Source organism: Dipodomys ordii, unplaced genomic scaffold (assembly GCF_000151885.1).
Source record: "Dipodomys ordii isolate 6190 unplaced genomic scaffold, Dord_2.0 Scaffold171, whole genome shotgun sequence".
NCBI classification, from domain to species: domain Eukaryota; kingdom Metazoa; phylum Chordata; class Mammalia; order Rodentia; family Heteromyidae; genus Dipodomys; species Dipodomys ordii.
Genome location: NW_012267387.1, coordinates 748,088 through 774,512, shown reverse-complemented (window position 1 = coordinate 774,512; position 26,425 = coordinate 748,088). Strand labels below are relative to the sequence as shown.

The following is a 26,425-nucleotide window of genomic DNA, read 5'->3' as shown; positions in this document are numbered from 1 at the left end:
AAAGCCATCTTATCCCAAGGGGACAGAGTTTCCACCGGCCTTCTGACCGCCTTCAGCACCTCATACCAGTAATCCCAGCTACACGGGGTAGAGATTGGTAGGATCAAGGTTCCAGGATAGCCCTGGCAAACAGTTTGTGAGACTTTCCCATCTCGGCCAATGAAGAGCTGAGCTTGGTTGGTGTAGACTGTTCACCTAGCTCCACAGGGATGGGAAAGGTCAATAGGAGGATCGAGGTTCCAGGCTGGCTGGGGGTCGGGGGTGGGGAAGCCAGATGGTAACTCAAAAATAACCAGAGCATTCAGGGGCATCTGTGAATCACGCCCGTCATCTAGCAACTCAGGGGGCTGAGATCTGAGGATCTTGGTTTGAAGCCGACCTGGGGAAGAAAGGACTGTCAAGACTCTTAATCTCCAGTTATCAAAAAGCCAGGCTGGGGGTGTGGCTCAAATAGTAGAGCACCAGCCATAAACAAGAAAGCCCAGTGAACACAAGATCCTGGATTTAAGTCTCTCTCTCTCTCTCACACACACACACACACTCACTCACTAAAGGGCTAAACACTCAAATGAGCCTGGATCCAAATTCCCTATGTACACTTACCCTACAGCTGTGATGACAGGCACGAACCACCTCACAACCCGGCTATTAGTTGAGATGGAGTCTCGAGAATCCCTCCAAACCTGGGGCTTGAGCTCAGGGCCTGAGCACTGTCCCTGAAGTTCTTTTGCTCAAGGCTAGCACTCTACCACTAGAGCCACAGCACAGCGCCACTTCTGGCATTTTCTGAGTAGTTGGGATTATAGGCGTGAGCCACCGTTGTCCAGTCAATCTTTCTCTCTTTCTCTCTCTTTCCCTTTCTTCTCTCCTCTTTACCTCTCCTCTCTCATCTTTTTCCTCTCTCCCTTCTCCCCTTTCTTCTCTTCTCTCTTCCCTTATTGGAGATAAGAGTCTCTCAGACTTTCCTGCCTGGGCTGGGTTTGAACCAAGATCCTCTGATCTCAGCCTCCCCTGAGTAGCTGGGATTATAGGCATGTGCCACTGATACCTGGCTTGTCACCTGAGTTTCATGGAGGTGATCTCAGGATTTCCACACACTTGAGAGCTGATGTTGGAGACACAGCAGCCACTAGCCAAGCGGCCGATGTGGGGTTGTGTATCTGTCGCTCTCTGCAAGGTGCCCTGTGTAACTGTGCTTTCATGGAATTGTCCCTGTCATCATCACACGAGTAAGTGTCCTTCAGACAAACATCAGGCCCTTCCCAAAGCCAAGCGTTTTATGTTTTGGAATAGTTATTTGAGCTTGTTTATTTGGCTGGCGCTCTACCACTTGAGCCACACCTCCAGCCTAACTTTTTGCTGATGAACTGGAGAGAAGAGTCTCCTGGACTTTTCTACCTGGGTTGGTTTCAAATGGCCACCCTCCAGATCTCAGCTTCCTGAGTAACTCTAGATTTCTTTTTTAATCCACCATTTGGTGCCAGAATCCTGTTTTAGGAAGCTTTGTGTCTGCTGTGAGAAAGTGAGCTGTCTTTCATTTCTCAGATTGTGATGGGGGGGAGGGGCTGGACACAACTTGACCCTGGGCTTCTACCCATCCCCTGCCAGCCTGAGTTTCTTCACAGAGTTTCTTCACACGTACACTCAGTGGCTGGCCCCCAAGCTCACTTTTGTCTGGTCTGTAGACGAAGGTAGCAGGTAGGTGGAAGGTAGCGTGAATGGCCCGGAGTCAGTGTTTTGGAAACTCTGGCTCTATATCAGCTCTGGGTGAGTTCAGGGGAAGGGATCGGGGGAAGGGTAGCCCCTGTGGAGCAGAGAGATCAGACTGGAGGAGAAGATAGAATGGGGGGAGCCGGAGAACCCAGTGAATCCTAAAGCGCATGTGTCAAGGTCCTGCAGTGGCGAAACCTCAGGCTTGGTGACTTTGAAGGGACAGAATTCCGTGGCTGTGTTTAGTTTGGAAATAGGGTGGGCAGGATTTATGGCTGCAGTTTCCCCAATCCTCTTGGGTATTTTCTATAGAAACACTCCTTGGCTACAATTTCCTCCAATCTGTCCCCATAGTGACCAGGATCATTGGGGTCTGTTGTGTTGCCTGGCTTGAGGATTAAGAGTGAGGATATGTTGATGAAGGTCTAGCATGATTGGCTCCAAGGAGGGTTCAGGGAAGGCCAGCCCTGTAAAGCTGGGGGAGAGCGAGGAGGCAGCGAGGACCAATATTTGAAGAAAGGGCTCAGAGGAGTTGAGACACTTGGCTGCAGTGTCTCAGCATCAGGGAGTGCCAGATTCCACGCTGGATGGATATCAGTTTTCTATTGATGACTCTAAATAGAAAACCCAAGAAGGCTCCCACAGGCCCAGCCTCACCCTCCACAGGCCCTGCCCACCATCCTTTCTTAGCTCCAACAGCTGCCCCAGCTCTTTCCCTCTCCTTTCTCCTCCTCTTCCTTCCTACCCCTCCCCTCTCTCCTGTCTCTCTGTCTCTGTCTCTCTCTCCTTTGTTGGTTATGGAACTCTGGGCCTGGGTGCTGTCCCTCAGCTCTTCAGCTCAAGTCTAGCTCTCCATCACTTGAGCCACAGCACCACTTCCGGTTTTCTGGTAGTTAATTGGAGATAACAGTCTCATGGACTTTCGTGCCCGGGCTGGCTTTGAACCACCATCCTCAGATCTTAGCCTCCTGAGTAGCTAGGATGACAGGCATGAGCCACCAGCACCCAGCCCCTCCTCCCCTCTTCCCCTTTCTCTCCCCTCTCCTCCTTCTCCCCCCTCCCTCGCTCACTTCCTAAGGGCTCACTGGCTCCGCCCAGCATCCCGGAGGCCAGGTCTTATCTTGACCCCGCCCACTTCGGTTTCCTTGGGGACACAGCGGTTCCTTTTCTCACACATCCTGGAGACTAGTTCTCTGAAGCTGGTCAAGGTTATGACTCTTTCTCTGCCTCTGTCTGTGTCTGTCTGTCTGTGACCTCCTGTGGTGTGTCAGTGTCAGACTACAGCTTCACCTCCCACTTTTTGGTGGTTTATGGGAGAGAAGAGTCTCACAGACTTTTCTGCCCCAGGTTAACTTAGAACCTTGACCTGAGCAGTTTGGATGACAGGCATGAGCCACCAGCGCCCAGCCAACGCCGTTGTTGTTGTTTTTCCTAAAGCGAAGTTTCGACTTGAATATTCACTGTTTAATTTTTCAAGGCTTATTTTGTTTTTTGGTTGCCAAAGTGAGTGCTTTGCATTTTATCTTCGCCTTCTCTGGGTCCCAGGAAACAGATAGGAAGGAGATCCAGGGTGATTGCAAAGGTGGGCACCAGGAGGCCTCTTTGAAGGTCAAGGGGAAGAAGCCCCCTGGAGCAGCCCCTGGCCGCTAAGGAAGGGACGGTGGTGCCAGGGCGGGGGACACGTGGCAGGAGCCCCATGTGTCCCCTTTGCTTTAGGCTGATTCCAAGAAATCCAAGTTGAAGTCCAGCTCGGGGTGGTTTTCTGGGGGCCAGGAGCAATGGGGGCAGTTCTCACTTCCAAAGCCATGCTCCTTTCCTTAGGCCTTGGTGGGGAAGATGCCTGGGGTGGCCACACCCCTACTTTCTGGCTTTCTGTACCCCATCCCGCTTGCCCTCCATTTCTGGGTGTGTGTACACACCTATCTTGGGTCCTATTTCAGTCTGTCCACAGATTCATTTGAGGCTCTTGTTCTGTCCCCAATTTTTCAAGCACCCCTCAGTTCTTTGAGACCCTGTGCCTAGTTAAGGCCTCCAGTTATGGTTTGCTCTGGAGGCTATTGAATGGTGATCTGTGTGTGTGTGTGTGTGTGTGTGTTGGTCCTGGGGCTCGAACTCAGGGCCTGAGTGCTATCCCTAAGCTTTTTTTGGGGGGGTCGTAGGGCTTGAACTCTGAGCCTGGGCGTTGTCCCTGTGCTCTTCAGCTCAAGGCGAGCACTCTACCGCTTGAGTCACAGCGCCACTTCCGGTTTTCTAGTGGTTTATTGGAGATAAGAGTCTCACCGACTGTCCTGCCTGGGCTGGCTTTGAACTGTGATCCTCAGATCTCAGCCTCCTGACTGGCTAGGATTATAGGCGAGAGCCACTGGCGCCGGGCTTATAACTAAGGTTTTTCACTCAAGGTTGGCACTCTAACCCCTGAGCCACAGCGCCACTTTGCACTTTTTGGGTGGTTCATTGGACATAAGAGTCTCACAGACTTTAGTGCCCTGGTTGGCTTTGAACCTTGATCCCCAGATCTCAGACTTCTGAGTAGCTGGGAGTGCAGGTATGAGTCACCAGCACCTGACGTGAGATCGTGATTTCTGAGATGATTAAGGGCATTTTGTGTGTGTGTGTGGGGGGGGGGGTCCTGGGGCTTAAACTCGGGGCCTGGGCATTGTCCCTCAGCTCTTCAGCTCAAGGCTAGCGCTCTACCACTTGAGCCAGAGCACCACTTCCTGTTTTCTGTTGGTTTATTATTGGAGATGAGTCTCATGGACTTAACTGCCTGGGCTGGCTTTAAACTGTGATCCTCAGATCTCAGCCTCTTGAGTAGCTAGGATTACAGGCATGAGCCACTGGCAGCTGTGTTTTGGCTTTTAGGCTTGAGTGTCAGGCTACTGTAGAAAGCCCTTCTAGAAATTTCCATGCAGTTTTCCAGGAGTACCGTGGGTGTGGTTGGACAGTGGTGGTTATTAGGGCTTTAGAGCCTAGGGCCAGCTTTACACAGCATCTCTTGATGAACTCTTCGGAGTGTGTCTGGTGGGATGGCGATGGGTGGAGAGTTAATGGAAAAGTGGGGAGACAGGGTCTCCCTGTGTGGGTTTGACTGTGGGAGGGAGGGTCATTTGTGCCGAGCCTTTCCCGCCGAGGCCCTGGCACAGAGTGGGAATGCAGTGCTGAATTGAATGGAGGATGGTGGTGGGGGAAGTATGTGGGGGGGTACCCCACATCAGGTCACCCCAAATACCAAAGCTGGGTCCTACACATGGGCAAGTGGGTGCTGGCCTCTGGGGGAATGGAGGCTGGGGAGACTGAGGCCTCTGTCATCTTTCTTGGGCTCTTTTGTGGGGAGACCAACTTTGCCCTATCATCCTCTCCCATTTGATGTTCAAGTCACCCCCAAAATACTGTTACAGCACCACGTGGGCAGTGGGGGAGGGGAATGGAGCCATGCTCCTAGCCCTGTTTGCTTTTGTTATCGTTTTTTTTCAAGTAAGCTTTCGTCAAGGGCTAGCCTCCAACATTGATCTTCCAACACTAAGGCCTCCGGAGTAGCCAGTATTACAGGCATGCTCTACCACTCTGGGCTTATTGACTGAGCGGGGGTTTTGTTGCTGCAGGTATGTATGGCTCAGCCATAGAGTGCCTACCTACCAGATGTGAAGCCCTGGGTTCCAACTCTAGTACCACCAAATATATACATAAATAATTAAGAGTCAGGGATAAGAGGAGAGCGAAAGGGAGAGTCGGGGGTGGGGGGATATTTTGGCTAGCTTTTTGCCTATGCTGGCCTGGAACCATGATTCAGATGAAGAGCTTGCTCATTTTTCACCAGCTAGCCTCCAACTGCAATCCTTCTGATCTCTGCCTCCTGAGTTGCTGGGATTACAAGCATGAGTCACTATGCCTGTTTTTTTTTTTTTCTCCTCTTTTTTTTTCTTTCTGTCATGACATTTGAAAATAGGTATCTTTTCATCCTTTTCATCTTCTTGATTCTACTTTTGAGGCATCTCTGCAGTTCATTCTGTTTATTTTGGGGGAGGGGGATGGTCACTGAAGAGATGAGGATGTTGTTTTTCTCCAGTTCCTCCCTTGCTTGCTTGCTTGCAGCTCTGTGGACTAGTACATACCCAAGAATACTGTGTACTTGTTGACCAGCTTCTGGTTGTGGGAGCTGAGCTTCGTTGGGGGAGATGGTCTCCTGGGAAACCTCACTTACACAGTAACAGATTCCCACGGAAACGGCTGTTCCTCTCTATTCTCCCCTAGCACAAGAAAGCGGACTCGTTACCTAATGCCAAAAATGACCAGAAAACTTAACATAAGTGACTAAACACACCAGCTGATAGAAGAGAGAATTCTACCCAGAGGCACATGCCTGGAGCTAGGAACTGTCTTTGAAGTGATTCAACAATAGATCTAATCATATATATATAGATAAATATATATAATTATATATACCATATATATATACACACACACACACCATGTTGTGAGACTTGAACTCAGGAGCTTTTGTGCTCAAGGCTAGTGCTCTACCACTTTGAGCCACAGCTCCACTTCTGGTTTTCTGGTGCTTCATTGGAGGTAAGAGTCTCACAGACTCTCCTTCCCAGGCTGGCTTTGAACTGTGTTCCTTAGATCTCAGTCTCCTGAGTTGCTAGGATGGCAGGTGTGAACCACTAGCACCCAACTTCCTCTTATTGTTTCTGAGTGAGGGTCTCATTTTTTTTTTTAATTAACTGGGCAAGCCTGTTTATACTTCCTGATGGAATGACAGACAGGTATTCCCAGGCCCAACTTTTTTTTTTTTTCTTCTTCTGTTGAGATGAGACCTTATGAAATGTTTTCCCCCTAGGCTAGCCTGGAACCCGTAATCCTCAGATCTCAGCCACCTGAATAGTTAGGATTTCAGGCTTGAGACACTGTGTTGCCTTCCTAGAGTGGCGTTAATTTTTTAGACTGCCCTTTTCTAGAGGGGAGAAAACATCAAGTAAACAGGGTAAGAAAAAAAGGGAGAGGGGAGAATATCATATATAAAATTAAGAATGGAGCAGATGTAACTTAAAATCCAGTTATGTCACAGGACAGTTTTACTGTTTACCTTAGAAATATTAAAATCATTTTATTCACTCATGTAAGTGCTGACTTTTATTTGGGTCTTTTTTTGTTGTTAAGAAGGTTAAGGCTTTGAAGCTGGATGTTGGCTCACACCTGTAATCCCAACTACTCCAGTACTGAGATGTGAGGATCAAAACCAGATTAGGCAAGAACATCTGTGATATTCTTACCTCTAATGAACCAGCAAAAAGCCGCGAGCGGAGCTGTAACTCAAGTGGTCGAACACCAGCCTTGAGCAGAAAAGCTCAGGGAAAATGCCCAGGATTTGAATTCAAGCCCCAAGACTGGCACAAAAAATAAATTAAGAAGCCAAGAGTATACTGAACAGTAACCACTTAAAACACAAAAATGTTACGCTTATGGTTAATTGCCTCAAATGTATGGGAAAGAAAGAGGATAGCTGTTTGTTTTTGGCAAGGTTGGTTGGTTTTCTTCAGAGCGGGCTGGGATGGTGGAAGTTGTGACTTGCAATCTCTGGACACACAACCAGGTTCGTGTGGATGCCTGGAAGTCCAGCTGGGTTCTCTGGCATCCCACACCTCACATCCCAGGGCTGTTCACATCTCTTGACTCCTCTTGGGAGTTGTGTTCAGCCTCAAGGTGGATACCTGGGCATGCACGTGACTGGATAAGGCCTCTCCCTTCCTGCTCCCGCCCTCCCTCCTCTCATCCCCCGATGGCCATTTCTCCTCCATGTTCTCCATGTTCTTTGGTGTGTGTGGCAGGATAAAGTCTGGGCCCCTGGGGTCCCAATCTGCCGCCCCCCCCCCCATTGCCTACTGGCCTCACTCTGTACTTTAGCCTTTAACAACTACCCAGTTTATAGTTCCCTGGTGACTCACACATTTGCACGTACTGTTCTACCTTCACTCCTTATTCCTGTCTCCCTCCCCCCTGCGATTTATTGTGCACCTACTGTGTGCATGCCTCTGGAGTGTAATAGCAAGTGGTATTCTCTCTTCTAGGGTCCAGGGGCCTGGTTGTTGTTTTTAATGCCAGTTACTGGGACTTGACCTCAGGGCCTGGTGCTCTTCCTTAGCTTTTTCACTCAAGACTGGGGCTCTACCACTTGAGCCACACCCCCACTTCGGGGATTTTGACTGGCTAATTGGAGATAAAGTCTCATGGACTTTCCTACCCCAGCTGGCTTTGAACCAGCATCAGCCGATCTCTGATGTAGCTAGGATTACAGGCATGAGCCCTGCAGGCCCCCCCTTCCCTCCCCCTGTTAGGTACCTGTTTTATGCCTCCTGGGGATAGAGAAACTGGGTCTCCTGTCCATTTCTGCATCTCCATTTTCCTAGATGGGCCCTACAGGTGTCTGTGATCCACAGTATCTAACTAACCTTGGCTCTCCTGGAGATCTGAGTTCAGGTTCTGCCAGTCAGAAAAAGGCTTTCTTTGGTTTTTGTTGTCAGTTGTGGGGCTTGAACTCAGGGCCTGGGCACTGTCCCTGAGCCGTTTTGTGCTCAAGGATAGTGCTCTAGCACTTGAACCAGAGCACCACTTCCGGTTTTTCAGTGCTTAATTGGCGATAAGAGTCTCACGGGCTCTTTTCTTCTCAGGCTGGCCTTGAACCGCGATCCTTGTATCTCAGCCTCCTGAGTAGCTAGGATGATAGGTCTGAGCCACCGGCGTCGGGTAGAAAATGGCCATTCTGTAAGTTTCCATCTCTCTCTGGGGGGAAAGGCTGTTGTTACGAGTTAGGAAGATCTAATTAACTCATAGGAGCTGAACGAACGGAATCTACATTTTTCAGGTGCATTTGACGCCTGGCTGAAGGGAGGGCGTTGGGAGAGAATGCCCTTTGCCCGGCCTCGGTTTCCTAGAATTGCACAATACACGCCCAATGCACCGAGAAGAACTTTACAATTTGTAAATCCCGCCCCTGCCCGTGTCAGGGATAGATGAGACAGGACCCGGCGCCTCTCGCCTTCGCCTGGGACTTTTCATTAAATAGATCGTGGTTTGGGGGTTCGATCTTGGTTTTGTATTTTCTTTCTGGGTTCCAGAGGTGCAGATGCCTCGCCTTCCTCGTGCGGTTTTGCTGTGTGCCAGTGGCGAGCCGCTTTCCCTCTCTGGGCCTCTCCCGGCAAGGCCTGAAGCCAGGGCGTCCCCCGGCCTTGCCGGGCACTGCCACGCGGTGACCCGATCTCCTCCCGGGCACCGGCCCAGCCCGTCACGGGGTGTGTGTGTGTGCGTGTGTGTGTTGGGGGGGGGCAGAATGCAAACTGCACCTTCAGATTCGCCTTTGCGTTCACCGTTGGCAAAGTCCCCTCGGCCCCGGACCCGCCTGGCACCGGCTGCGCCCACGGGAACCTCGCCGATCCCTCCCCCACCCCCCCACCGCGGTGCCCCCTCAAAACCCCTCGCCCACCGCGCGCCCCGCGGCCACCGACGACGCGGGGTCCCCGCAGGCCCCGCCCTGCGCGCCCTGGGGGGCGGGGCCAGCGCCCGGGCAGCACGCTTGCCCATTGGCTGAGCGCGAGGGCGGCGCTGCGGTTGCCGCCAGAGCCCGGCGTGGATTACGTTGGAAAGGGAGCGGAACGCGCCGCGGGCTTTGTGGTGTGTTGGCGCCTCTTGACTAAGGTGGAAGGGGCGTGGCCTCGTGTCGTCTGGACCCGCCTTCGGTGCTAGGAGTTCACTTGTTAGGAATCGACCAATCGTGAGCTATGTTAGCGGGGTGGTTCCGCCCCCTCGCTGGCCTTTGAATGCGCCGTAAATCTCCAAAGAGCGCCGCAGTTCACGCCCGCCCTCCACTTCCCACTTGCGCATGCGTATCCTCACACAGAACTGGCCAATCCGGATGCTCGCGTAGTGGGTCGGGACCCTGGCATTTGCCTTACCGTATGTCCCCAAAGAGCCGTGCAGTTCCATTCTGGGGCCCGCGTGGTCAGGGCAGGGAATCGGGGCCCCTCCTTGCTTCAAGGACACACAGTTCTGGGTCGCTCTGACCACCAGTTATCAAAAGTTCAGGCCCTGCCTCCCAACACGCCATTAAATCATTAATGACGTTCCAGGGGGAGGAATTTGGCTCTGGGGACTGAACCTCTGAGGTCAGGGTTGGGGTGTGGGGATGGGCTGGGGAGGGGGGAAAGACTCTGCACAGAGCCCAAATATAATATTTGAGTTTGTAAAATTCACACTCAGGGATACCCAGGGGCCTGGTTCTGATATTGCCTGCAATCCCATGATGCAACCGTTCCCTTTGGAAATTTCTGGAAAGGAAGAAATTTTGGAATAATAATATTTGGGGTCTTAAAAACAAACACCCCCCCCCTAAAAAAGACGAAGCCAAACCAAGCCAAAAAACCCCCCAGACAGGCTGTGTGCAGGAATATAACCACACAGTGCTTTGTTTGGTTTGTTTTGCATTCACCATGTAGTTGAAGAAAAAAATAAGCTGACTCGAATTAAAAGCAAGTCAAAAGGGCCACATTTCTATGCCCATGTCATTTAAATCGTTAGTTTCTAACAGCACTGCGTGGATCTCTCAGTTTGCCGTGGATGAATTGGTGGCTATTTATTTTGATGTCGTTTTGAGCTTTCTGAGAAGTTGCGTTTCCATTCATAGCTTCCGTGTGTTCTGTAATATATTACTAGGTGCTTATAAGAAAATTCTTTTCTGGAATCATTTCAGTCCACTGAAATCACAGTACATCTGAAGTTGGAAGAGAGGGTTTTCCTAAGGTCAAGAAAATTCCTTTACAAATAACAGCACCACTGGCTGGGAAGGTGGCTCAGTGGTAGAGTGCTTGCCTTGCATGCATGAGGCTCTGGGTTCAATTTTCAGCACCACATAATCAGAAAAAGCCAGAAATGGCGCTGTGGCTCAAGTGGTAGAGTGCTAGCCTTGAGCTGAAGAGCTGAGGGACAGCGCCAGGGCCCAGAGTTCAGGCCCTACAACCGACAAAAACAAAACAAAAAACAACCACACGGGGTAAAACTCAGAAAATTAATAACACTGATACAGTCATATAAATTCATCACCTGTCCCAATAGTCTCTTTCATTGGATATTATTATTATTTCCCAATTTCAATTCAGGATCATACTTCTACATTTTTTTGCCACCATTTTCTCTCTTTCTCTCTATACAATTTCTTAGTTTTTTTCTTTCATTCATATTTTCAAAATACCCAGGCCAGTTATTTTATTTACTTATTTATATGTGTGTGTGTGTGTATAGATAGATATAGATAGATATCTATAGATATCTATCTATATCTATGTCTATGTATCTATCTATATATACTTGTTGTGGGGCTTGAACTCAGGGCGTGGGCACTGTCCCTTAGCTCTTTTGTTCAAGGCTAGCCCTCTACCACTTTGAGCCACAGCTCCACTTCCTGTTTGCTGGTGATTAATTGGAGATAAGAGTCTCACAGACTTTCCTGCCTGGGCTGGTTTTGAACTGTGATCCTCAGATCTCAGCCTCCTGAGTAGCTAGGATTACAAGTGTGAGCCACCAGTGCCTCGCCCAGTTATTTTATTGAATGTATTCCAGATGGGCTTTTATTCTTTGGCAAGAAACTACAAATTCATACCTTTTCAAAATGCACCCCCTCTGCAAGCTCTGGTTAGGTTATTCCTCTATTTTGGAAGATGCTGTTTTAAGTAAGATTTGTCAGGTACAGGTAGCTCATATCAGTAATTTGAACTTTTGAGGAAGTTGAGGTCTGAGGATCATGGTTCAAAGCCAGTTATTTACATTTCTTACATAGCTGGGATTAAAGGTGTGCACCACCATATTAGTCAAGATGGCAGTCTTGAGAACTTTTTCTCTGGTCTCACACCACAATCCTCCCAAGTCTCTGGATTTATAGATGAAAGCCACTGCACCCGATTTAGACTGAACTTTCTGAGATCACAGATAGCCTTTCTGTGACTGTTTTGATGATTACTCAAAATGAGGAGGGGTTTCCTGTGTTCTCAAAATGTCTCTGAAAACACTAGCTGGCTGTGCATTTGATATGTTTCTAGAATGAATAAAAAAAACAATGAAAAGCCAACAATTTATTCAGTAGTTCCTAAAAGAACAATCCTTTGCTTTGTGTTGGGTTCCTGTGTTGTAGTAAAGAAGTGATTTTTTTCTTTTTTTTTGCTGGTCAGGGGGCTTGAACTCTGGGGTCTGGGCGCTGTCCCTCAGCTCTTGAGTTCAAGGGGAGCACTCTACCACTTGAGCCACAGCACCACTTCCGGTTTTGTGGTGGTTCATTGGAGAGAAGAGTCTCATAGACTTTCCTGCCTGGGCTGACTTTGAACCACAAACCTCAGATCTCAGCCTCCTGAGTAGCTAGGATGACAGATGTGAGCCACCAGCACCCAGTTACAAAGTGGTTTTAAAAGAATGTTTGTGCCAGCTTCCAGTGGCTCACACTTGTCATCCTAGCTACTCAGGAGGCTGAGATCTGAGGATCATGGTTCAAAGCCAGACTGGGCCGGAAAGTCTGTGAGATTCTCCAATCAGCAACTAAAAAGCCAGAAGTGGAGCCTTGGCTCAAAGTGGTGGTAGAGCTTTAGATTTCAGCTCACAAAGCTTAGAGACAGCACCCAGATCCTGATTTCAAGCCCTATAACACTTTCTTCGCAAACACAACAGAACAAAACTAAAACACAAGAAACCCAGAAACCAAAAAGAAGAAGACCACACAGGACAAAGGCACAATGCCTATGTGTCTCTGATCACATAAAATAAGATTTATCGAGATGAACTTCAGGAAATGGAAACAAGAGGGTTTTTTTCCTCTTTGTTGTTGGTTTTGCTTTCTTTTTGTCTCATTTGTTCATTTTCTGTCTTTGGAGGGTAGGAGGAAGCACAGAAATGAGGGGACAGAGGGTGAACAGATGCAGCCGTGGTGCTCACTGGACAATGGAAAACAAACATACACAGCTTTTGGGTGGAGAGGGGAGGGAAAAACTGGGAGAGAGTGAGGGAAGGTGAGATACTGTTCAAAAAGAAATGTAGGGCTGGGAAGGTGGCTCAGTGGTACAGTGCTTGCCTTGTATGCATGAGGCCCTGGGTTTGAATCCTCAGTACCACATAAACAGAAAAAGCTGAAGAGCTGAGGGACAGCACCCAGGCCAGAGTCCAAGCCCCACAACCGACAAAAAAAGAGAAGAAAATAAAAAAGAGAAATGATTTAGGTAACTGTAACCACTCTACATCACCTTTGTAATAACACATAATTAAGTTTTTTAAAAAAAGGACAACTTGTGTCTTGCCTCAAATATTAGTATTACAGTCTATTACTGTACTTTTTTTTTTTTTTTGGCCAGTCCTAGGACTTGAACTTCGGGCCTGGGCACTGTCTGAGCTTCTTTTGCGCAAGGCTAGCGCTCTACCACTTGAGCCACAGCGCCACTTCTGGCCTTTTCTGTTTCTGTGGTACTGAGGAATGGAACCTAGGGCTTCATGCATGTTAGGCAAGCACTCTACCACTAGGCCACATCTGTAGCCCTTACTGTAGTTTCAGGAAAGTTATTTTTCTAGCTCTTAGAAATGTGCTTGCCATATTTTGTGTCTATCATCAGCCTACCTGGCCTCCTGCTTCTGTGCTAGCTGTGGGTAATCCCCAAGTACCCCATGTTCCTCAGCTCCCCCTCCTTTCTCCAGGACCCCCTCCTGGGCCTCATAACCCCCAGTTCTGTGAACCTCTGTGTGTGTGTGTGCACACACGTGTGCGCACGTGTGCATGGGTGTATGCTCACACAATCAGCACAATAATCAAGATTGCATCACTCAACCCCTGACCCTTTCAAGCCCCTCCCCACCCCCAAGCCCTTGGGGTGTGCAGGAAGTTTTTATGAGGTCTTTGATGGTGCTCTTGCCAGGATGTGAGCCCCTTCCTGGCTTCCTTGCACTCTGTCTGACACCGGGCCTTGGTGGGTCTTACACCATTGTCCTATTTATATATGACTTCCTCCAATTGAGGCTGAGGCTCAGATCCTCTGAGGGGGCGGGGCATCAGCAGGCTGGCTACTCCTCCCTGCCTGGTCCGCCCAGCTGGGGAACAGAGCATTCAGTAAATGCACCTGCACTTATGCAGGCCTTTTATTTTTATTTTGTCAGTTGTGGGGCTTGAACTCAGGGCCTGGGCACTGTCCCTGAGCTCTTTTTGCTCAAGGATAGTGCTCTACCACTTTGAACCACAGCGCCACTTCGAGTTTCCGGTGGTTCACTGGAGATAGAGTTTCAAGCCAGCCTGGGCTGGCTTTGATCTCAGATCCTCAGATATCAGTCTCCTGAGTGGTTGGGATTACAGGCGTGAGCCACTGGCTCCTGGCTTACTTCTATTTTTAATTTATTTTGTGTGTATGAGTGTGTGTGACTTGAATTCAGATTCTGGCTTCTGTCCTGGAGCTTTCTGGGTTCAAGGCTGGCACTCATATCACTTTGAACCACACCTCCACTTCTGGCTTTTTGATGGTTCATTGGAGATATGACTCTTCAGGACTTACCTGCCTGGGCTGCTGGCTTTGAACCATGATTCTCAGATCTCAGCCTCCTGAGGGTGACAGACATGAGTCACTGGTTATAGCCGCCCCCCCCCCCTTATTATTCACTAACAGAACAGGGTCATTACTGTTTACTTAGCACTGGTGTTGTTTAGGCATTACAAGTCATGTGACAGGATCTAAAGACACTAGTATGGGGGTGAAGATACTGCTTTCTTGGGGGTCTTGGAATGAATCCCCTATGGATATCCAGGAGATGACTGCAATATAAACAATAACAATGATTAATAATTAGTAATAACAGTCCCTCTTGACTCATTTCTCCCTGTCTTTATTTATTTACTTTCAATTAGTTATTTTTTGTGTGTGGGACTTAGGACTTGAACTCAGGGCCTGGGTGCTGTCCCTGAGCTTTTTTTCTCTCAAGGCTGGTGCTCTACCACTTGAGTCACAGCTCCACTGGCTGCTACTGCTCCTCCTCCTTTATCATCCTCCCCCCTCCCCTTCCCCCTCCCCTCCTCCCTCTCCTCCTCTTCCCCCTCCACCCCCTTTCCCCTACCTCTTCCACCTACTCCTCCCCCTTTCCCCTTCCTCCTCCTCCCCCCCTTCCTCCTCCTTCTCCTCCTCCTTTTTGTAGTATGTTGGAGATAAGAGTCTCAGGAACTTTCCTGCTGAATGGTGATCCTCAGATCTCAGCCTCTGGAGTAGCTGAGATTACAGGTGTGCAGTTGCTGGCTGCGACTTGCTACTGTATATATTATTTTGCCACGTTTGGATAGTTGGCTACTTTTGTATCTCTAGCCTGGAGAGTGTATTTGGTGAGGGCCAATAGCAGCTTGGCATTCACCAGGAACATTTGTCAGATGTTTTAATTAATTTAAGGCCACTCTGCCCCTTCACCCCCCCCATCCTCCCCACAAAGTTGTTTTGCATTTTCAAGCCTCCTCTCCAATCTGGGGGGGGGGTTCAATGAGTGTAACCCAGGCCCAGAACCGTGTGTGTGTGTGTGTGTGTGTGTGTGTGTGTGTATGAAGGGGGAAGGGGGGAGAGAGAGAGAGAAAAAGACTTCTTGCGGTTGCCATGGTAACAAGTCTCCTCCTTCACCTTCTTGATCCAGTGTCTGACCCTCTCCCTCTCTCCCTAGTGTGCCCGACCATCTGCAAGTCGCACGGCTGCACGGCTGACGGCCTGTGCTGTCACAGCGAGTGTCTGGGGAACTGCTCAGCGCCCGACGACCCCACCAAGTGCGTGGCCTGCCGCAACTTCTACCTGGAAGGCCGCTGCGTGCCCACCTGCCCGCCGCCCTACTACCACTTCCAAGACTGGCGCTGTGTCAACTTCAGCTTCTGCCTGGACCTGCACAACAAGTGCAAGAACTCACGGAGGCAGGGCTGTCACCAGTACGTCATCCACGACAACAAGTGCATCCCCGAGTGCCCCTCCGGGTACACGATGAACTCCACCAAGTGAGTCCGCCAAGCCCAGCCCGGGAGGGTCTCATGCTTTTTGCCCAGAAACTGGCCTTTTACCTTGTTCCTTCTACCTACAGCCTCCCATCCTGGGATGATAGGTACCTGCCACACCACACATGACTTGTTGATTGAGATGGGGTTTTGGCTACTTTTTATTTTTATTTTTTACCCTGAAGCTGGCCTCAGAGTGAGATCTTCCTGACCATTTCCTCCCAGTTAGTCCGGGTGATAGGCGTGAGCCACTGTGCCCGGCCTCAGTTGCCATTTTTCACCTCATGTCCTGGTTCCTGGGCTTCGAGGCAGACATTGATTAAAAAAAAAAAAAGTCAGAGAGGAAGGATTGCTGGCATTTTGGGCTCCATTTCTTGTTGCTGCTCATTTGTCATTTATTTATTTATTCACTTATTTATTTTTTGTTGTCCATCGTGGGGCTGAACTCTGGGCCTGCGCGCTGTCCCTCAGCTCTTCAGCTCAAGGCTAGTGCTCTACCACTTGAGCCACAGTGCCACTTCTGGCGTTTTGTGCTTATGTGGTGCTGAGGAATCGAACCCAGGGCCTCATGAATCCAAGCCAAGCATTCTACCACTGAGCCACCTTTCCAGCCCCTGAAATTATTTTTTATTTTTTTAATGTTCATGCCTCTGTCTCTCTTTTAAATACCTCCTCCTCTCCTCAACCTCTCCTACCTTTGTGTGTGTTGTGTGTGTGTGTGTGTGTGTATTTTTTTTTTTTTTTGTCAGTCAGGCGGCTTGAACTCTGGGCGCTGTCCCTGCGCTCTTCAGCTCGAGGTGAGCACTCTACCGCTTGAGCCACAATGCCACTTCCTGTTTTCTAGTGGTTTATTGGAGATAAGAGTCCCACAGACTTTCCTGCCTGGGCTGGCTTTGAACCGTGATCCTCAGATCTCAGCCTCCTGAGTAGCTAGGATTACAGGCATGTGCCACCAGCGCCCGGCTGTAAATGTATGTTTGTGTGTCAGTCCCGGGGTTTGAACTCAGGACCTACACACTGTCCCTAAGCTGTGTTTTTGCTCAAAGCTGGTGCTCTTCTGCTTGAGCCACAGCTCCATTTCTGGCTTTTTGATGGTTAATTGGCAATAAAAGCCTGGACTTTCTTGGCTAGACTGCATTTGAACCGCAATCCTCAGATCTCAGCCTCCTGAGTCCTACTCCCATTTTTCTTTTCTTTCTTTCCTTCCCTCCTTCCTTCCTTTCCTTCTTTCTTTCTTTTCCTTCCTTTCTCTCTCCTTCCTTCCTTCCTTCCTTCTTTCTTTCTTTCCTTCTTTCTTTCTTTCTTTCTTTTCTTTCTTTTGTTCTTTCTTTTCCTTCCTTTCTCCTTCCTTCCTTCCCCTCCCTCCCTCCCTTCGTTCTTTCTTTTCCTTCCTTCCTTCCTTCCTTCCTTCCTTCCTTCCTTCCTTCCTTCCTTCCTTCTTTCTCTGTCGGTTGCAGGGCTTGAACTCTGGGCCTGGGTGCTGTCCCTGAGCTCTTCAGCTCAAGGCTAGTGCTCTACCACTTGAGCCACAGCATCACTTCTGGTTTTCTGGTGATTCATTGGAGATAAGAGTCTCATGGACTTTCCTACCTGGGCTGGTTTTGAACGATGATCCTCAGATTTCAGCCTCCTGAGCATCTAGGATGACAGGCGTGAGCCACCAGCACCTGGCTCCTATTCCCATTTTTAAAAGGTTTCTTGCAACTTCTTTCTTTACTTTAGCATGGCTTTCCTTATGATATTCTCATTTATGCACACGACTTGCCCTTGTCACAGTCTTCTTTCCTTCCCACCTTTTTTTTTTTGCTGTTAATGTCTTAAAATTTTTTTTTTTATTTTGTTTTACTCTTTGGATCTAGCTCCTGCGGAGGAGAGAAAAATGTATAATATCCGTCTTTCTGAGTCTGGCTTACTGCTCTTAACTTGATGATCTCCAGTGGTGCCGAGTAACATTCCACCAAGCATATACACCACTTTAAAAAAAAATTGTTATCCATTTCATTAGTTGTTGGACACCTGGGCTGGTTCCCTGATGGATGGGCAGGTGCTTCGGCTGTGCTCAGCTTGTGCTTATTTGCAAGAGGAGAAAAGATTAAAAAACACAAAACAAAACAAGGAAGTCTTTAATCTCCCCTGGGCTTCCTGCTGTGGTGTGCTGTCCTCAGTGACTTAAATTCAGGGCTGACCTGGACAAATGTTTAATTAGCCTTCTTAATATGGCAGTTGGGCATGGTGGTGCTTGCTGTAATCGTGGCTTTGTGGGAGGTATAGGTAAGAGGATCCAGGCTGAGGTTTTGTTTTGTTTCCTTTTGTTTTCCATGTCTTATCTTACCTGGCATCTGGGTGGTGTTAACATTAGTGTGGACTGTGTTATCTCTGCCTTTCCTAGAACTTTGCTGCTGTTTGAACAATGACATAATTAGACCGTATCCTACCATTTGGGTGAGAAATAGCAGGGTTACTCTGCTTAGGGGTGGGTTAATTTTCTTTTTTTTTTTTTCAAATGTCACAGACATTTTGTTTGTGGCCTGCCTCCCTCCCTCCCTCCCTCCCTCCCTCCCTTCCTTCCTCCCTCCTTCCCTTTCTCCCTCCCTCTCTCCCTCCTTTCCTTCCTTCCCCTGCACTTCTTTTTTTCCACTCCTGGGGCTTGAACTCAGGGCCTGGACACAGCTCCTGAGCTTCTTTTGCTTAAGGCTAGCACTCTACCACTTGAGCCACAGTGCCACTTCCAGCTTTTTCTTTCTGTGGTACTGAGGAATTGAACCCAGGGCATCATGCATGCTAGGCAAGCACTTTACCATTAAGCCAGGTTCCCAGCCCTGTGTTCTTTTCTTTTCTTTTTTTTGGGGGGGTCTGGTTGTGAGGGCTGAACTCTGGGTCAGGGCCCTGTCCCTCAGCTCTTCAGCTCAAGGCTAGCACTCTACCACTTGAGTTACAGTGCCACTTCCAGCTTTTTTTTTCTGCTTGTGTGGTGCTGAGGAATCGAACCCAGGGCCTCATGCATGCAAGGCAAGCGCTCTACCTCTGAGCCACCTTCCTAGCCAGCCCCCTGTGTTCTTTTCTTATATGAGATATTTTGGTGTCTTGGGCCATTCACCAAGTTAAAAAAAATCTATCCTGCAGGCACTGGTGGCTCACACCTGTCATCCATCCTAGCTACTCAGGAGGCTGAGATCTGAAGATTGAACTTCAAAGACAGCCCAGGCGGGAAAGTCCAGGAGATTGTTAATGCCAATGAACCATCAGAAAACTGAAGTGGAGCTATGGCTCAAAGTGGTAGAGCATTATCCTTGAGCAAATGAGCTCAAGGGACAGTGCCCAGGCCCTGAGTTCCCAGAAAGAAGGGAAAGAAAAACAAAATGTTTCCTACTTTTTAATTTTTTGGTATGGAGGATTAAAAAAAATTATGAAAAGCGAACACATAAGCATCAAAGAAGAGAAGAATAGGAAGGGATGGTAAGGGGAAACAAAGGAGAAGGCAACAATGCTTGATAAGAAATGAACTCATTACTTTGCTCATGTAATTGTAACCCCTCTGTACAGTATTTTCACAATTAAAAAAAAAAAAGAGAAGAAAAACAAAATGAAACCAAACAAATGCCAAGCAGACAGACGCATGGTGTTGTTGTTGGAAGGCTTGGAGGTGACCTGCTTACGTCAAAAAAAAAAAAAAAAAAAACCAACAACTCCTCTTCAGACTGAAGAATTAGCCAAGCGAGCATGTGCTGGTGGGAATTTGATTTCTCTCAGTGGGAAGGAAAATCATCTTTATGGCAGCCCAGTTCTTCCAGATCTTCCTTTTTAGTGTTTATAAAAACCTCCAAGTACAATATGTTTTGTTTTTGGCCTTTTTGATTTTTTTTTCTTTCAAAAGCAGAACATCAAGTGACTTTGTTGACCAAAAATAGGACTCTATAAAATTACCTTTTCCTACTGGTTAGGATGTTTTTGTTTTCATATTTGAAAAAAAACAAAGAGCTCTTGTTGACATGTTTGTTTAAAAGCCATTAACTTTAAATAAAAAGACTTAAAAAAGGGGGGGAGGAAGAGAAGGGCTGGGCACTGGTGTTCACACCTGTAATCCTAGCTACTCAGAAGACTGAGATCTGAGGATCATGGTTCAAAGCCAGCCCAGGCAGAAATGTCCATGAGACTTTCTCTCTCTCTCTCTCTCTTTTTTTTTTTTGTCAGTCGTGGGGCTTGAACTCTGGGCCTGGGCGCTGTCCCTCAACTCTTCAGCTTAAGGCTAGCGCTCTACCACTTGAGCCACAGGCACCACTTCCAGTTTACTGAGCAGTTTATTGGAGATAAGAGTCACAGACTTTCCTGCCCAGGCTGGCTTTGAACTGTGATCCTCACATCTCAGCCTCCTGTGTATCTAGGATTACAGGCGTGAGTCACGGGCGCCTGGTCGCCACAAGACTCTTATCTCCAATGAACCACCAGAAAATGGGAAGTGATGGGGCCCTGAGTTCAAGTTCCAAGACACACACTCTCTCTCTCTCTCCAACCTGCACATTTCTGAGCTGTGGTTTGTTGTAGCCTGGCTTGGTGCTGGGTACAGCTAAAAACCCCAACCATCTCATCTCACAAATGATCCTGGCAAACTGGCAAGCCTCGCAGTCTCCAGAGGCCTGCCACAGTTCACCCCAACATTCTCAACAGTCCTCAAAACTGTGACTTTGGCGCAGGAACTTCCAAGATGGCTTGCTGTTCTGTGCACAGTCCAGAGATCCAGCCAGCCCTCAGCATGCTACAGGATGCTCCTGGGGAACCTCACAGCCTCTCCCCAAACTCATACCTGAGCCCTTTCTTGTTTATTTATTTTTGTGTGAGGCTTGAATTCAGGGCCTTACGTTCTCCCTTGGCTTTGTTGTTGTTGTTAAGGATGGTGTTCTACCACTTGAGCCATACCTCCACTTCCAGGTTTTTGTTGACTCATTAGAGATAGGAGTATCTTGGAATTTCTTGCCCAGACTGGCTTTGAACCTGAATCCTTAGATCTCATTCTCCTGAGTAGCTAGGATTACAAGCATGAGCCACCAGCGACTGGCTCACCATGGGTTTTGATCTTGTTTGGCTTCTGTCTTTCCTTCTCCCCTTGCCCCTCCTCCAATATTTCCACAGTTACGTATGGATGGATTTGTGTTTATGTGTAGTTTATGTATAAACCCCAAATAGGGGGAAAAACCTTTGCTACTGGACTTTCTGAGCTAGCTTGATCTTGCTCAACATGATGAACTCCCGCTCCATTCATCTCCCTGCAAATGATAACCATTTCGTTTCTGTTTATGGCCAAGTAATATTCCACCGGAATATCATTCTTCCTTTTTCTCAGGCTACATGTGAACCCATCCCAGCTCACTGGTGTGTGCTGAGGGCTGGATTGAGCTGGATGAGATGTCTGACCTCTCTCTCTCTCTCTCTCTCTCTCTCTCTCTTGGCTCCATTTTCAGCTTGATGTGTACCCCATGCCTGGGGCCTTGTCCCAAGATCTGTCACCTCCTGGAAGGAGAGAAGACAATTGACTCAGTGACCTCAGCCCAGGAGCTTCGAGGCTGTACGGTGGTTAACGGCAGCCTGATTATCAATATCCGAGGAGGCAGTGAGTACTGGGTGGGAGGTGGAGGGGTGGAGGGGGAGGCTCTGGGTGCCAGGCGACCTGGAGTAGGGGTTAGGGCAGGAAAACAGCCTTGATTGTCCTGCACCCTCCTTTTGCAATGTTAAGAGCATCCTTCAGCTGGGTAGGGTGATGCACTCTTGTAGTCCTGGAACTCTCATTTTCCAATCTGTGTCAAGAATCTGCTTGCTTTTTTTTTTTTTTAATTAGTTCTGGGGATTAAGCTGGGTACTGCTGGCTCATGCCTATAATACTAGCTACTCAGGAGGCTGAGATCTGAGGATCACAGTTCAAAGCTAGTCTGGGCAGGAAAGTCTGTGAGACTCTTATCTCCAATAAACCACTAGAAAACTCGAAGTGGAGCTATGGCTCAACTGGTAGAGAGCTAGCTTTCAGCTGAAGAGCTGAGGGACAGTGCCCAGGCCCAGAGTTCAAGCCCCATGACAAAAAATAAAAATAAAATAAGTTCGGGGGCTGGGAAGTTGGCTCAGTGGTAGAATGCTTGCCTTGCATGCCTGAGGCCCTGGGTTTGATTCCTCAGCGCCACATAAGCAAAAAGAAAAAAGCCGGAAGTGGCGCTGTGGCTCAAGTGGTAGAGCGCTAACCCTGAGCTGAAGAGCTGAGGGACAGCACCCAGACCCAGAGTTCACGCCCCACGCACGACTGGACCCAAAAAAAAACCCAAAAACCCAACACTATACATACCTACACACTGAAGACTCATGTAAAAGCCAGGCGCAGGGCTGGGGGTGTGGGTGTGGGATGTAGTTCAATGGTTCTGCACGTGTCTAAGATGGGCTAGGCCCTGGGCTTCCATCCCCAACATGGCAAAACAAAAAAAAAAAGACACCCCCTCCTCCCAATGAAACTCAAAATATCCAGATACAGTAGCAGGCCACATACCACGTCTCAATCAGCCTCGCGCCACATAGATGATGGCGCCCCCGTACAGTGGTATCATTTAGTGGCATAGCCGCCATCTTGTTTGTGCAGCATTCAGTCAGTTGGTCTCCCGAATGGTTCATTTCTTCCTGTGCCATCCTTAAATGGGCCCCCACCATTCTCTTCTGGAATGTTCTCCTCTTCCTCTTGCTTTTCTCTTCCCCTTTTTCTACCCCCATTGCAAGGCACATGGCGATGTTAACCTACTCGAGACTCTGCAAAGCCAGAAATGCAGCCAGCTTGTGGGAAAGTCACTGGCAAAGTCAGAGAAGGATTTTGGCCTCTCCAGGACCCCCTAGATTTTTTTTTTCTTCCTTCACTATTAGGTTTTAAATTCAGGCTGCCATGTTTGCTCATCTTTGTTGCTTATGGTTGGTATTCTACCATTTGAGCCATGCCTCTAGTTTGACTTTTTGCTAGTTAATTGGAGGAGACAGTGTCTGAAACTTTTCTATCTGGGCTGGTCTTCCAGATTTCAGCTCTCTGAGTAGCTAGGATTCTAGTTGTGAGCCACAGCATCTGTGAATGACCACACACACACACACACACATTTTTGGTTGTTGTTTTTTTGTGCCTTTGCTGGGGCTTGAACTCAGGACCTGGGTGCTGTCCCTAAGCTTTTTTTGCTCAAGACTGGTTCTCTACCACTTGAGCCACAGCACCACTTTCAGCTTCATGGTGGTTCATTGGAGATAAAAGACTCATGGATTTTTCTACTGGGGCTAGCCTTAAACTGTGATCCTCACATCTCAGCCTCCTGATAGCTACAATTACAGGAGTGAGCCATCGATGACTGGATAATACCTCATAGCTTTAGGAGTCAGAGACAATAAGGAGCTATCTTTGATCTTCTTTCTGTGCTTCCAATAAAGAAAGACATCCTCATGACAGGTTTGTTTTTATTTTGTTTTGTTTTTGTTTTCCATTTTGAATCTTGTTTATTTCACCAGATTCAATTGCCTTGAAGGAAAATGGATAAAGATTTAAAACCTCAAAGTAATATGTGTAGATTATTTTAAAACTAGTTTACTTTAAAATTTTTCTTTGCTATCCAATAATTGTCCATATTAGCTGGGGTGCGGTGGCTCATGCCTGTAATCCCAGCAACTCAGGAGCAGAGGTAGGAGGATCAGATTCTGAGGTTGACTCCAGGCAAAAAGTCTCAGACCTTATCTGAATAACCACTTAAGCAAAAAGAGCTGGCTGCCTAGCTCAAGCAGTAGGGGCATGGCTCCATTGGTAGAGTGACCTGCCTAGCTACCGTGAGGCTTTGAGTTTAAAAACTCTTCTCTACATATGTATGTATACAATATGCTTAAATCAAATGTGAGTAACAGCTTTCCCATTTAATATTGCTCTGTAATAAAGTATTCAAAGCTGGGCACTGGTGACTCACACCTGTAATCCTGTTATTCAGGAGGCTGAGATCTGAGGATCCCAGTTTGGAGCCAGCCTGAGCAGAAAAGTCTGTGGCTCAAGTGATAAAGTGGTAACCTTGAGCACAAAGAGGCTCAGGGACAGAGCCCAGGACCAATAAAACAAACAAGGAAGCATTCACAACCCTTACAATAGTGGCTATCAGAAGCTGAGGGAGGAGAGGAAAGGGGTGTGTGTGTGTGTGTGTGTGTGTGTGTGTGTGTAGTTTGATAACATATTAAGGGAACAAGTTGGTGACAATGTTCTGGTGTTCTCTTACACAGGAAGAAAACCAGAATATATTTTATATACATATATAGAAAGGGGGTTAAAAAATTCTCCGGACAAGAGAAAGTTTTTTTTTTTTTTTTACCGTTATTATGAAGGTGATGCACAGAGAAAGCTTTTGTGGTTATTATTGTTTTACTCCTTCCCCCTCCCCCCCTTGAGTTAGTTGTTTCATTTATCTTTTTAGTTTTGTTTTTATTTTTATTTTTTTTGTCAGTCTTGGGGCTTGAATTTGCAGTCTGGGCACTGTCCCTGAGCTTCTTTTCATTCAAGGCTGGCGCTCTACCACTTGAGCCATAGCTCCAATTTTGGTTTTCTGGTGATTCATTAGAGATAAGAGTCTCACAGAGGGCTGGGAATGTGGTTTAGTGGTAGAGTGCTTGCCTAGCATACATAAAGCCTGGGTTCTATTCCTCAGTACCACAGAAACAAAAAGCTGGAGTGGCACTGTGGCTCAAGTGGTAGTGTGCTAGCCTTGAGCAGAAGGCGCTTGGGGACAGTGCCCAGGCCCTGAGTTCAAGCCCCAGGACTGACAAAAAAAAAAAAGTCTCATGGATGTTCCTCCTTGGGCTGGCTTTGAACTGATCCTCACATCTCAGCCTCCTGAGTAGCTGGGATTACAGGCGTGAGCCACCAACCCTGGTTCATTTGTCTTTTTTTTTTGTGTGTCTTCTGAGTTAGTTGGTTTGTTTGTCTTTGATTTTCCTGGGCCGGCGTCAGTGGGTGGCACAGCTTGGGCACCAGGCCAGGGGAATGCTGGTGACGTGTGGCAGGCCTCTTGGCCTGGCTCCGGACTCTGCTGCCAGGTTTGGCTTAAGTCCCTGGTGGCGTTCCTGTGTGTCTCCATTTTGGGAGATGGGGTGGAAGGCAGATGACGGCCAGGAGCTTCCCCGAGTGTAACATCATGCGCTATATGTCTGCCTATGACATCACCCTGGCCTGGCCTGGGATTACAGGCGTGATTTATTTCCTCAGCTGCTTTATATAACTTGAGGCCGCCCCATGTCGGGCTCCATGCTGAGCAGTTGGCTGTGCCTTTGAGGGTCTGACGCCAGCTACGGCAGCCAAACACGCCTCTTGAGGGGATTAGCGTGGAGCTCATTAAACTTTGGATTTGTGTAATTATTACAGAGGTTACAGAATTAAAAAAAAGTCAGGCGCCAGTGGCTCACGCCTGTCATCCTCGCTACTCAGGAGGCTGAGATCTGAGGATCACGGTTCGAAGCCAGCCTGGGTAGGCAAAGTCCCTGAGATTTTTCTCTCCAATGAACTGTCAGAAAACCGGAAGTGGTGCTGTGGCTCAAACTGGTAGAGGAAAAAACTGCTCAGGGACAGCACTCAGGCCCTGAGTTCAAGCCCCACAACCGACCAAAACAAAAAGAAAGACACTGCTAGATGGTTCAGATAGTACGCTTCTTGTTAGGTTTGTTGTCCCATATCATGTACACAATACACAAATTGATTAATGATGACCAGAAGTAGTTGCCTATTAGTGATATCAGTGTGTTTGTGTGTGTGTGTGTGTGTGTGTGTGTGTGTGTGTGCATGCGTGCTTGAGCCAGGCAGTCCTGGGGCTTGACTTTAGGGCCTTGCGCACTTTGCTTGGCTTTCTCCACTCAATGCTGGTGCTCTACCACCTGAGCCACCCCTCCCCTTCGCTTTGTACTGTGATCTTCCTACCTCTGCCTTTCAGGGAGCCGGGATGAAAAGCATGCACTACCATACCCGCCCCAGAGGTTTTTTCCTTCTTCTTTTTATTTTTTGCAACGTGGAACTTTCCACCTGGGCCTGAGCGTGTGTCCTTTTGGGGGAGGGAGGGTGACACTTGAGCACTCCTCTCTCTTGCTGGGTGTCTTTCCCTAGGGTTGAAGCTACCTTCCAGGATGTGGTCCCCACCGTTTGAGTCCAAGGATTCTCAGAAGAACAATCAGAGCGAGTATGACGACTCTGCCAGCGAGTGCTGCTCCTGCCCCAAGACTGACTCTCAGATCCTGAAAGAGCTGGAGGAGTCCTCGTTCCGGAAGACGTTCGAGGATTACCTGCACAACGTGGTATTCGTCCCCAGGTGTGTGCTTTGGCGGTGTGTGTGTGTGTGTGTGTGTGTGTGTGTGTGTGTGTGTGAGTGAATCCTGGGCTCGCTTGGTGCCCATCCACTTGGGTTGTAGGGGGAATGAGGTGACATGGGGTATCCCCCCACCCCAAGATCACAGCTGGTGGTGGCTTCTGAGCTGAGCCCTCTGTGGATGGAGAGATCCTGCAACTACTGCGGGGGGTTAGGGTGTGCGGGTGGATTTGAACCAGTGAGAGGGAACCACGAAACCCGGCCTGAGACACCTGAGTCGAACCTGGCCTGCATGCTCCTACCTGCAGTTTCCTGCTGGTGCCCCTGAGAAGTCCTTCCTTCCTTCCTTCCTTCCTTCCTTCCT

The 26,425-nt window shown here is 48.4% G+C and overlaps 1 protein-coding gene across 1 annotated transcript in view; it reads left to right on the top strand.

Annotated features, from left to right (window-relative positions):
* Insr (insulin receptor) overlaps window positions 1-26,425 on the top strand; it is an 84,580-nt gene that overhangs the window by 26,606 nt on the left and 31,549 nt on the right. Inside the window, exons 2-3 of the mRNA XM_013033503.1 lie at window positions 15,415-15,736; window positions 21,190-21,338. Coding sequence (XP_012888957.1) covers window positions 15,415-15,736; window positions 21,190-21,338 — 471 coding nt within the window. The remainder of the gene's footprint in view (window positions 1-15,414; window positions 15,737-21,189; window positions 21,339-26,425) is intronic.